General features: G+C 38.6%; 1 protein-coding gene across 2 annotated transcripts in view; it reads left to right on the top strand.

Annotated features, from left to right (window-relative positions):
- The first annotated feature begins 83 nt into the window (after nt 1-83).
- Nucleotides 84-11,679, top strand: part of nckap1 (NCK-associated protein 1) — a 36,916-nt gene continuing 25,320 nt past the window's right edge. The window contains exons 1-2 of one of the 2 annotated variants that reach the window (XM_030069958.1): nt 84-446; nt 9,452-9,469. In XM_030069958.1, coding sequence (XP_029925818.1) covers nt 339-446; nt 9,452-9,469 — 126 coding nt within the window. In that variant the 5' untranslated portion in view covers nt 84-338. The remainder of the gene's footprint in view (nt 447-9,451; nt 9,470-11,679) is intronic. The other variant, XM_030069959.1, reaches the window with a different exon arrangement.

Raw genomic sequence — 11,679 nt, 5'->3', positions numbered from 1 at the left:
CGTGGAAATAACCCATTTCCACCTTGAATGTAGAAGTTTACTAGTTTTCTAGGTTCCCTTGAACGCACCGCGGCTGTTTGATCGGTTTGCAGGGAGAGAGCCTCGCTGTGAAAACCAGGACAACTCCTCTCATCCCTGTTGCAAAAAAAAAAAAAAAAAAAAAGACAGACAGGCTGGAAAACGGTGGGGTGGAGTACAGGAAACGGCTGTCCCCGAATATCTGACCATGGGCGAATTGTAATAACCGCATAAATCACAGATTTTCTCTGTTAACATACCAGGAGCCGCGGAGATTTTGTTTTTTTCTGGCTGAATTGGTGATTTAATCGAAGAGCAAGATGTCTCGGGGAGTGATTCAGCCCAGCCAACAGAAACTGGCAGAAAAACTCACCATCCTCAACGACAGAGGCATCGGGATGTTGACCCGGGTTTACAATATTAAAAAGGTTCGCACACTCACAGTCATATCTGCATCAAATACATAAGACTGTTAGCAGCTGAAATGTATTAATATCTGCACCTGCACCTCAGACTACTGCCAGGGTAGAGCTAACGTTAGTTAAACTACGATAACGACTTCCCTATGAACGCACACCGGTAGCTTTAGTTACAACGTTTTAGTTTAGTGTTCAATTTTGAATATTATTCTGTTGTTTGTAATTTTATTAGGGGCTACTGCGTCTATTAAAACGCTCAGTTAGGCTAAAATGTGTTGTTAGCATTCCTCGCCGCAGCCTGTGGGAACTGCTAGCCACAAGCTAACGTTAGCCATGACGTTAGCTTGCAGTTTGGTGGTTTTCGCAAGGAGTGCTTACTGATACGCCGTTTTGGGCGTTATGTGTAACTTTCCTCCGCGTCGTGTGGCTGACTTCAGCTAAATGGAAGCAACTGATGAATTCAAAATATCCCATAAGCCCCATAGCTAATAAATGTCTGCTGTATCAGTCCAGGCCTGCAGTAGCTTCACATAGCTAACATTGGCTGGTAATGGCGGCTGCTGGCTTCACGCTAGCTAGGCTAACTAACGCTAGCATTCGGGCGTCGTCTCTGCTTCACAAAACAGCAGCTATCAGCCACATAATTGATGCTGCCTAACCAGTTTTGTATTTATCATCGCTAGGCAGCACCCTTGTAGCATAGGCGCATCACTTTGAGTATCTACGCTTACTTCCCTAAATGTAATGTAATGGGAGGGGATGGAAATAGTATTCCATGGCTCTTGGTATTTATTTGGCATGTTAGCTGTAGCCATTTGGCCCTTTCCATGATTGTTGTGGGTGTGATGCCCTACTTAGCTGTAGCTACAGCACAGGCGGCGGTGTCCAGATTGACAAGGCGAGGACCTGCTGCACAACCCTTGCATATTCCTGTGAGATTAAACACACTGCGGCTGGTAAATTACACAGATGTTTAAGATTAACACAAATGATCAAATCTCTAACAGTCTTGATAAATTGTGATATCAACGGGTTCCTGTGTGATGAACAGTAAGGGCTCAGTGTGTGTGTGTGTGTGTGTGTGTGTGTGTGTGTGTGTGTGTGTGTGTGTGTGTGTGTGTGTGTTGGGAGGGGTAGTTGTATCTGGGTGTGTGTGATGAATAAGATGAGAGACAGGGAGGTCAGTCATATCCTCGAAAAGCCTCCCATTGCACACAGTAGTAATCAAACTGTCTGAAAGCACATGCTGTTTCTCATAGGTGACTGCTGATCATTTATTTCAGAGTGTTAGACATAGGCTAATGCTCAGCCAGGGGTGTACCGGTTCAATATACCCATGATTTGTTTTGTGTTGCAGTTTATGGGGCACAGGTTTGGTTTGTTTTATAAATCAGAACAGTACTTCTCTCACTTTTTTCAATAATGTGCCCCCTCTGAATTTTGTTTTTTTCCAGCCAAGTAACCCCTGACCAGTGCACAACATTTTTTGAGCAAAAAAGCCCATATAAAGAGGTCCAATGCAGCACCATCAGTGTCTGAAACAACAGCCTGATACTGACTATATTGAATTGGCCCTGTTTTTGCGTCTTCTTAACTTTCATCTTCTTTTCAGCTGTATTCCTGCTGCATTTCAACCTCCCCCCCTTTTTTTTGTTTTTGTTTTGTTTTGTTTGTTTGTGTTTTTGTTTTTTTGTTTTTTTTGTCTTGGCTTCTCGATCATAGTGAACAAATGTCCTCATTCGATGACGGTAGATTTAAACCAGAAACACATTTGACACCCTCAGGAAGCCCGTATTAAAAACTCAATATAAAATGCAGTTTATTAAATTACATTTTTATTGAACTTATTCTAGCGTAGGCTAGTTATTTGAAAAATTATGTATGAGTGATATTTTTGAATTAAGATTTAAAAAAAAAAATCACTTGAACCCCATGCAGTACGCTAACCCCATTTGAAAACCACTGGAGTAGCAATATTACATCAACAAATATTCTTCCAAAGGCAGAAGTGCTACTCAGACAGTTCAAAACAAACATATAAATACTTTCAGTGTATTCACTGATTTATCAGCTAAGTGAGAGTTGTATGGTTCTCAGTGGATGTGTTTGTAACACTGCACTTTTCATCTCCCAGTTGAAAATATAATGAACACTCACAGTCAGGCCACTCTCAGTTGCCCTGGAGGTGCAACCATCACTGGTGGCGTATTGAATGTTTTTTGATTGGTTTTTATATCCCTATGCTCAGCTGATCCTTAAAAAAGGCATTGAGACTAGCTGAAGAAAAAAGTTAAATAAAACATCAGAAAAAATGAGGTAATTACAAAAGCCTGTAATGAGTACAGCTGTTTTTTTTTTTTTTTTTTTTTTTCTTATTCTGTACGATGCATTGATATGTTGTCTATTGTCAATGCATGTTATCTTGAAGGCAGTAAGAGTCGGACACAGCCACCAAGGGTTCCCTTCTAATTAGGCTACTCTTGTTGAAGCGCCTTCCCCTTACTCCCTCCTCCCTTCTTTTTTCTTTCTTTCTGTCCCATTATCTTCACTACTACTTCTTCCATCAGCTACTCTGATCTACCTCTGTAGGGCTTTTGAACCGGAAAGAGATTTTGGCCCTGAAATGCTGGTCATATGGGGTTTTTCTTTTGTTCGTTTGTTTTTTCCAACATGTATTTACAGTAACATCTGCACCCGAAAGCTAGAAAGCAAAGAACCAGGACTTAAGTTAGTGGTATCATCATTGGACTTGGTTTGTATTGGTAAGATCTTTAGCAAATTGGAGGGTAATTTTGTGAACAAAGAATGTTTGAGCCATACATCTAATGAGTTTAACTTGATCAAGATGCTAACTGTTCTGAAATGCTGCCAAAATCTCCCCATGGCCCTGTCAAAATGTCCACAAAGTTGCCTCTAACTCAGTCTGCAGAGCAGCTCCGTCAGCTGTCTCTTGATGAAATCACGGATGACAGACTTGGCTGTATGCTTTCTTCCTTTTGGAAGAGAGTCATTCATGCTCACTAAAACGCCAGTATTGTCTTAAGATTGAAAAGCAACCTTATCTTCCATTTTAAGCATATCCACTCATCATTTATTAGTGCCAAGTTACAGAAAAACATAAATTATACTTTTTCTTAATCGCCACCTTGCTCTTGGCTGAGATGCATTAAACTTCCTTTTTTCTGTGCTTACATTTCAACTGAGAGACATGTCTTATAACATCGTATTTTATGTTGCATGTAACTTTTAAACAGTAATTATTTTCCTTAACAACTCAGGAACTTCCATGGTCTCTGAGGCATACTAAATATTATGTAATAACTGATAGATTAGTGTAGATATATGATCAATATAACATCAAAGAACAGGACTTTCTGTGTGTATACAGAGAGTCAAGACAGTCAGATATGAGCAGATGGAACTGCACTTTTATAATTAACATGTTGGCAGCAAACATTTTCAGTTTTTTTTTTTTTTTCTCTCTAGCTAGCTAGCATTTAGCCACATATTTCTTCCTAGTACTCAAAGAAGATAAACAAGCATTTGGACAATAAGGCATAAATTCCATAGATTTTTAAAATTACTTGATTAATATAATAATTTACACAGAATAAATACCAAAAACTTTGAGAGACCCTATATGTCAGATGCCTGATCAGAAAAAATACTTGACCTCAAATTCAAACAGATTGTTGTGACACAGATTAATTGAAGCATTGTGTGTCATAGTAACTCTTCCCATGAACTGGAGAGTCACTAGTTTTGCTTTAGCATTTGTCTTAAAAATGAAAATTAATGCAAATGTATTTTTGTTTCAGTGTAGGGCAAAGAAAATAATTGAAATGATTTACAGACTGTAACAACAGTCTGTAACATTAGGTTAAGCCATTTTCACATTCATGGCCATTACAATAAATATAAAATATAAAATGGCCAAGCAACAGTGTTAGATGATGCATAATATGACACTGCATTTCCATAACAGCAGCAGTGCAGATTTTTTTTTTTTTTTTTTTTTTTTTTTAACATGGGGGCCATAAAGAAACACTTAGAAAATCAATTTTAAGTAACTACTACTAACAGAAACATTTTCTTCATGATGATAATCCCAATATATCATGCTTTGGTGGGGACAAAAAGTAACAGGAGAGTACTTGCTGCTGTCTTGACAAAGCATTTCTGGATACTTTTGGTGCTGAACAGTTGTCCTGCTGTGATAAGCCAATTTCCAATCTGCAGAGCTTAGAGACCAGCGCATTCTTGGTTCGCTGTCTAAAATACTCCCACACTTTAGATGATCATGGGCGAGGTGTTTCAGCTTCAGATTGTTCTCTGGAGAGAATACGTTCTTTGGTGCCGGGTGCACGTATTTCTGCCATCATTGATGTCGATTACATCGGCGAGTCAATCAAGGATTGGTCATTTTAAATTTAATTGCTAGATTAGGTGCTCCTCTCTGGGTGGAGGTGTGTTAATCAGTGAAACCAGCTGCTGCAGTATTTGACTGGAATGAAAACCTGCAGACGCTCAGCCCTCTGTAGTACAGGTTGTCTCATATCTGGCTTAGATAGTAGCAGAAAGTTTTTAAACATCTTTGTATTTGCAGTGGTGGAAGTGTTTGCTGGGGGATTCCCTTTTCTTGTGGGTACCTGTTAAGTAATGTGATTTCGATATATAAATAAATAAGTTCAGCAGGAGGTTGTGCTTGATGTGTGTACTGTCGTGGGTACTGTAGGAAAAGGAACAGTTGAGTTTTTCCTCAATTTTTACAGGACAGTAGTGTGTAATAGCACATACTTTGTGAGCAACTGCTAGATGGGGAAGTGTAAATTTAACCTAAAATGGCTGGAAGAGGCAAACATAGCAACTGGTTACAGGCATCATTAGATTGTTACTAGTCTGTGTGTAAAGAGGAGAGGGCTGCAGATCTCATGTGCGGCAGTAGGGTATACATCTTTCCTATGCCCACTAATATCTATTTTTCACAGATTTTTTGCATTCTAATTTATGCAGTAAAAGTATATGTAAAATGGTAAATTAATCTCAATTGAAGTTTCAATATTTCATTTAGACCAATTTGTTTTGTTTTTACTGTTAAGTATTATAAAATATGCCAAAAGTGCGGCATGGGATGGTTCTGTGTAAGCCTACATCTTGATTTATTGACAGAAAACAGAAAGTTTATGTTATATTAGGAAACTATTCTATTTGAGTCTGCAATTTCTGATTGTATAATTTAAAAAAAAAAATGTCACCGGTGTGTTGTGGAAATGGTATTATTTTTTATTTTTTAAGGGTCTTAAAAAGTCTTTTGACATTTGATGTCAAAAAGTGTGCAACAACCGTGTCAGTCCAAAACAAAATGCTGCTGTCGGCCTGGTCTGCATAAAGGCGTAGTTGTCTCACATTTAGAAAGTTATTTACCCCCATAAATCCTTGAAGTAATTTCCTCTTTAGTCACCATAGATGAGTGGCCATGACATTTTTACAATCTTATTATCTCTCTTGTAGATAAATCATTACTTACTGATGATATTTGTGGTATGATTGTGGGAAAAAAAGTCCCATTGACTGTGCAGTCCATAACAAATGCGTAGCAGATCAAACATAACAGAAGGCTCAAAACAATCGCTGTAACTGTGTAGAAATGAGTGAAAACAAGAATATTGCAATTGGATGTGAGGACAAAGAAGGCTAAATGTGTTATGAATGTAATCACAATAACAGAATAATCATTAGCTTTATTATTGAAAGGTATAAAGGTATTAAGTATGAAAATTACGTTATATGTCCTTTTTTTGTTTTAGCTTAACTGTGTGACAAACTACAAATAGATTATTCAAAGGAAGCATTATCAAAAGATCAGCTGCCCAAGTGGATTCAAGGATTCAAGGATTCAAGGAACTTTATTGTCATACCAGTTCACACTTACATGCTAGTGGTACGAAATTAGCACTCAGGTCCCGGTATAAGCCAAAAAACCCCCCCCAAAAAAGACCAGAAAAGAAGTGTAAATATAAGTGTAAATATAAAATATAAGATATATAACAGTATATAAATATATATATATAGGTATAAACAGTATATGTAAACAGTATGTGTGGGTATAAACAGTATGTAAACTATAAACAGTATATGTAAGTAAAGGTAAACAGCATATGTAAATGTAAATAAAAATATAAATAGTATATCTATAAGTATAAACAGCCTATATATAAGTAAGTGGTATATATATAATAAATAATAAATATAATATATATATAAGCAGTAAATATAAAAATATAGAGAAAAATATAAACAGCCTATGTAAATATAGACAGTATATGTATATATATATAAATATGTATATATAATATAGACAGTGTAATATAGAATGGACCAAGCCACAGAACCTGATGCCCGGGACTGGGATTCATGGAACTGTTGGACTTGGTCAGTGCAGAATTAGCTTAGTGCTAAACACGCATGTTAGTAATTAGTAATTAGTATAAGTGGCTGGTACAATTATGAGGAGTACCTGCTGTGTTTCTTTTTTTGTTTCCCCTCATTTGGTGGGTGGCGGGCTGTTAATTCCCCACACTGTTATTAATTCTGGTTTTCTCCAACTGTTTCATCTGGGGCGGGAATCTCCCAGGGGTCCATCAAGGGGGCTTACTTTTTGACAAAGTAAGGGAATGTTGCAGGTAGTATTGGCCACATTCAACCCACATCACTGTAAATCTATTGTAGGTGGAAGTACTAATTAAAGCATAATTTGCATTATTTCTGCCCTAATGGCAGATGGTTGTGTTGAAACTAGAACTGTATGTAGCTTCAGTTAGGTAGTTTGGCAGTGCTGCTGTCCAGTATGCACACACAGCAAGCAATTAAAACGAGTTCTTTTAATGTGATGACATTCACACTGCGGTGAAACATGTCTCGAACAATAATCACAACATTTCAGTGATAATAGTCCATTTGATACATTGCTCACACATTTTAAGTGACTTTGCTGGCTGCTGGTTTTCTGCTGCATTCAGGGTCTATTGGAAAAAGTGGAAGAACGGGCTTTTGCTGCTTTGTTTTAGTAATTTTTATTTAAAGATGGTTATTACGTTAAAATGGTACCATTTTACTTTCAGTGTCGTCAGTTTTACAGTTTTATTCTGGCAATTAAGAAGTGTGTTAAAGGACTATACTCATGTTTGTGTTTTAGTCCATCTACTACACTGCACATATACCTTCCATTACAATTAACCATTTTCAGTGGACACCATACATTTTTTTAGGTATTTGAAGTTTTACTCAGTTTCCCTATTTTCTTAAGCTACAATAATTGAAATTTATTGAAATTGTGAAAAAAGGACTTTTTACACTCCAAATGTGGAATAAGCATGTAATTTCTTAGCCACTCATACTGATTTTGACCACCATAAAGACTCACCCATTAAATTATGTGCTTATTCCACACATTTATTCCTTGTTGGTCCTCACTTAAATTGTGTGATTTTCTGACCAAACAGCATGTGCAAAAATGTTGTTTAGGCTTTCAACTCAGTGCAGGTAGTAAGCTGAATTGCCACGCAACAATAACTCAACTTTGACAAAAATAAACTTGAGCGGGACGTTTGCTGTGATGGATTACCTATCACAAGCAAATTTCAGATCTCTGCAAGTTGATGTTTACACCATACCTAATTTCATGGCTGCCTGGAAGCTAGTAACAATGAGTCAAAAGTCATCTAAAACAGTGTGGCATGCTTTAGAAAATGGTCGATAGTAAGGTTAAGTACTTGTGAACTGTGCTAAATGAGCTACAACATGCTGAAACATTGATATTAAAAGGTGGTACAAAAGTTGACTGTCTGATCTGTCCATTATCAGACTTAATACAGAGTGATTTTACATGTACAAATATTTATATATTCTTATATGGAAGAATTTAATAGTGACATTTTTATCCATATCACCCGGCAATATCACTATTCTTGTCAAGTCAGTAAATCCTTATCAAAACATATAAGTACTCTTAATCATATGGAGACTGGTCTGAAGTAGATGATGAATGTAAGCCCATAGTTTAAAACAAGTGTTGTTGTTTTTGTAAGGGGTTGTGGGAACAGAGGTGTGCATGTGGTCCTGCTCAGCCATGCCTCCTAGCTTTTGGTCCAGACGCCGCAGATCTGAACACAACTGACCTGGACTCGGCAACATGACTGCCACTCCACCGCCAGGCTGGGCTCTCAGCAGTCAAGCAAGTTTAACTCCTTGATTTGTGTGCCAGCATTGCCAAGTTCCCCTATAAAGGCTGCCACAGCCCCATTGGGACTTGAGTAGGTGTTTTTAGAGGTGTGAAGGATATTGGAAATGTTTTTGCCAGGTTGTAATAAGTACACTATGTTAATGCATGTCTATACAGTTAGGAAATGATGGCTTTAAACATATGTCCGTGCCTTCCATAGCATCACCAGCAAAGAAATGTCTGGTACTTAAAAGATCAGGCAATGCAGCATTACCAGTTACTAAGCAACAGCCATGGAACAGAACTGTGGAGCTGCAATCGCAGCTAGCAAAAACAGCAGGGACCAAACTTTGTCTCTGGATTAGACTGTTCAGAAGCTGGCAACTGGAGTGTCAGCCATATTGTTTCAGCCTGTCCACACAGATACAACAGATGTGTCATTTTCAACATCTGAGTGCCCAGGTAGGGACACCACACCTGGTGTTACTTTCAAGACGACTTGCTCTTTAGATGTGTTGATAGCAACACATGTTGGCACAGCGTGTGTTGTTACTCACACATGTTGTGTTGACAAGTAACACAAGATGGGTCATCCTAAACTAAGCACTCAGATGTGCAAAAAAAATCATCCTATCCCTTATGAGTGTAGCTGTTTTGAGATTGGTGTTTAAGTGTGTGCTGACATGTGTATGAATGTGTGGACAAATGAGCTAGTAGTTTGTCTGGGTGGGCTCTTTGTTTTGATTTCTTCTCTTCTTCTCTCTGTTCCAATGCTTCCCCCCCTCCTATGCAGCAAGGACAAGTTTGGAAGGTTTGCAAAGTTTATCACCTTCCACTGATGAAACCCTCCCTTCACCCTTCCTCAACTCCCTCCCCTTCCTCCTCCTCCTGGCTACCTGTACTGATCTGTTGCTCCTCTCCTTTGTGCCTCACTCCTCTTCATGTTTGAATCTGGGTGCTGGGAGCAAGGCTGGGCTTCATTAACTCTCAGTTATAGCCTACCATTTATCAATGGAGATTTAAAATGTAATTAATTTGTTTGTGACAAAGCATTAATTCTCTCCCTGTGTTCTAAGTGGTGAGAGGAACCTATTTCAGGGCAGATGGAAGTTATGTAAGCAGATTTTAATTGACATAATTTTTTGTGTATATCAAAACTGCTCAATCTGTTTAACTGAAGGGATGAATGGCTCAGTTTTTCACCAAGGAATATAGCACATTAAAATGCCATTGGGTGAACTGTTTGATCCAAAGTGCCTTACAGTATGAATACATACTTTCTGAGCATTGGTGGTATGCTAGGTATCGATTTCCATAGCTATCACATTGTTATTGCCACGCTCTACTTCAGGTGCTCAAATATGGAATAAATGGATTTCATATTTACATATTTTGTGCTGAGCTATATTGTGCCTTGTTCTGGCAGCTTTTTATGTAACAGTTCTGTCGCTGGCTAATGTCACACAGCAATTAATCACTTAGTGAGTTAGCAACATGCATCTTTAGCTTTGATGGTGAAGAAAATCCACACCCTGAATGGAGTGAATTGACAGTCAGCCGAGCCCAACCTAGTCAAAGGAAGGACTCCACCTTGGCAACTGAACAGAGAGTCTCCCAAGGACATCTTAGCACTGAGATCAGTGTCATCTCAGCTGTCAGTCACTGTAGGAAACATTACAGTCACAGTGCAAATGATGCTTTTATGCTGAGGAAGTTAGTCCATGGCTGAGAGATTTGATATCTTGTAAGTGACTGTTTGAGTATCCTAGTAAAGAATAATATACAAATACAAAATGATTCTAAGAATTAGAAAAGCAGGGATGATGATCACACTGTAGCCAACCAGGCTGATTTTACTGGTTCTATTCCCAGTAGTTTGAGGCCATACTTGGCAAGCCCAGAAGTTGATCTCACCTTGTGGAAATGAGAGATCTCATACAACCAGGAATTTCACAGATGAGCACTACTTCATCCTTTGAAAGACAAATTTGTTTTGCATTCAGTCTCACTGGTTTTTATAGTGGGGTTTGTGGACATTTAAAGGATGTCAGGGAGTGTCAGTAATTAGCAGGTGTGATTAGTGCTCTGAAATACAGTATTCAAATGTAGGTTTCCTTGGCCCAGCACTGTTTATTTCAGGGTCCCCTGCCATATGCCCATCACTGTGGGTGCCCTTTGAGAAGCTCAGTTAAAAATTGTTGGTTGCAGAGCAGAAGTGGAGAAAGGATGGCGGAGCCAAGAATAAGGTCTGTTCTGGTATCCAGGCTACTGCCCCCTTACTCCTCCTCACTCCTACTAGTTTCCAGCTTATTCCCATGCCCCATCCCTCCATCCACTGCGCCCCTCCTTCCATCCATCTCTCCATCCAGCCCCCACCCCGACCCAGCCAGCCAGCTTTTTGCACTAGTCACCGCCACTAATGGACAGTGTCACTCCATGTTAACAAAAAATGTCTTATTAAGAGACGATAGATTTGACTGGCAGCAAGTTAGGTGTTTCTGCTGTTAATGATAAATTACCATATTTGAAGTAAACCAGCTGAAGTTAAAACAACCAAACAGCTAACAAGCTATGATACTAGTTGTGGCTGAATCTACAAAAAAATAAGCTAGCTCACCGGTGTAGGCTGGTCCTGTAGTGGTTAGTTTCGTTTTTTTAGCAGTTAAGGTATCACACTGATGTGAGTTGTAAATGAATGGTATTTTTCCCCCACAGTTCCCCAGGGCATGTGAAAGGGTAACTACATTTCTAGTCATAAAATCAAGATGCTTGTCTGTCATGTAGGGCAAGGCTAGTGATATAGCATTAAAACGCTAATTAGCATTGTGTTAGCATAATAACTTGGCTTGTGCTTTTAAAACTACATGGATCTCAGTTGCCACATCTTGGTTCCTTGTTTCTCATTTGATGTTGTTAGAAAAATGTTCTGCCTCTCATGCAGCTAAATGGAATTTCATTGGCCTTTAGCAGTGGAGTAGACATAAAGTAGTAATGTTGACTCAATGATTATTTAAAGTCTTA

This window comes from Myripristis murdjan, chromosome 15, assembly GCF_902150065.1.
Source record: "Myripristis murdjan chromosome 15, fMyrMur1.1, whole genome shotgun sequence".
Lineage (NCBI taxonomy): Eukaryota > Metazoa > Chordata > Actinopteri > Holocentriformes > Holocentridae > Myripristis > Myripristis murdjan.
The sequence above is the reverse complement of the archived record's forward strand: the minus strand, read 5'-3'. Positions and strand labels throughout refer to the sequence as shown.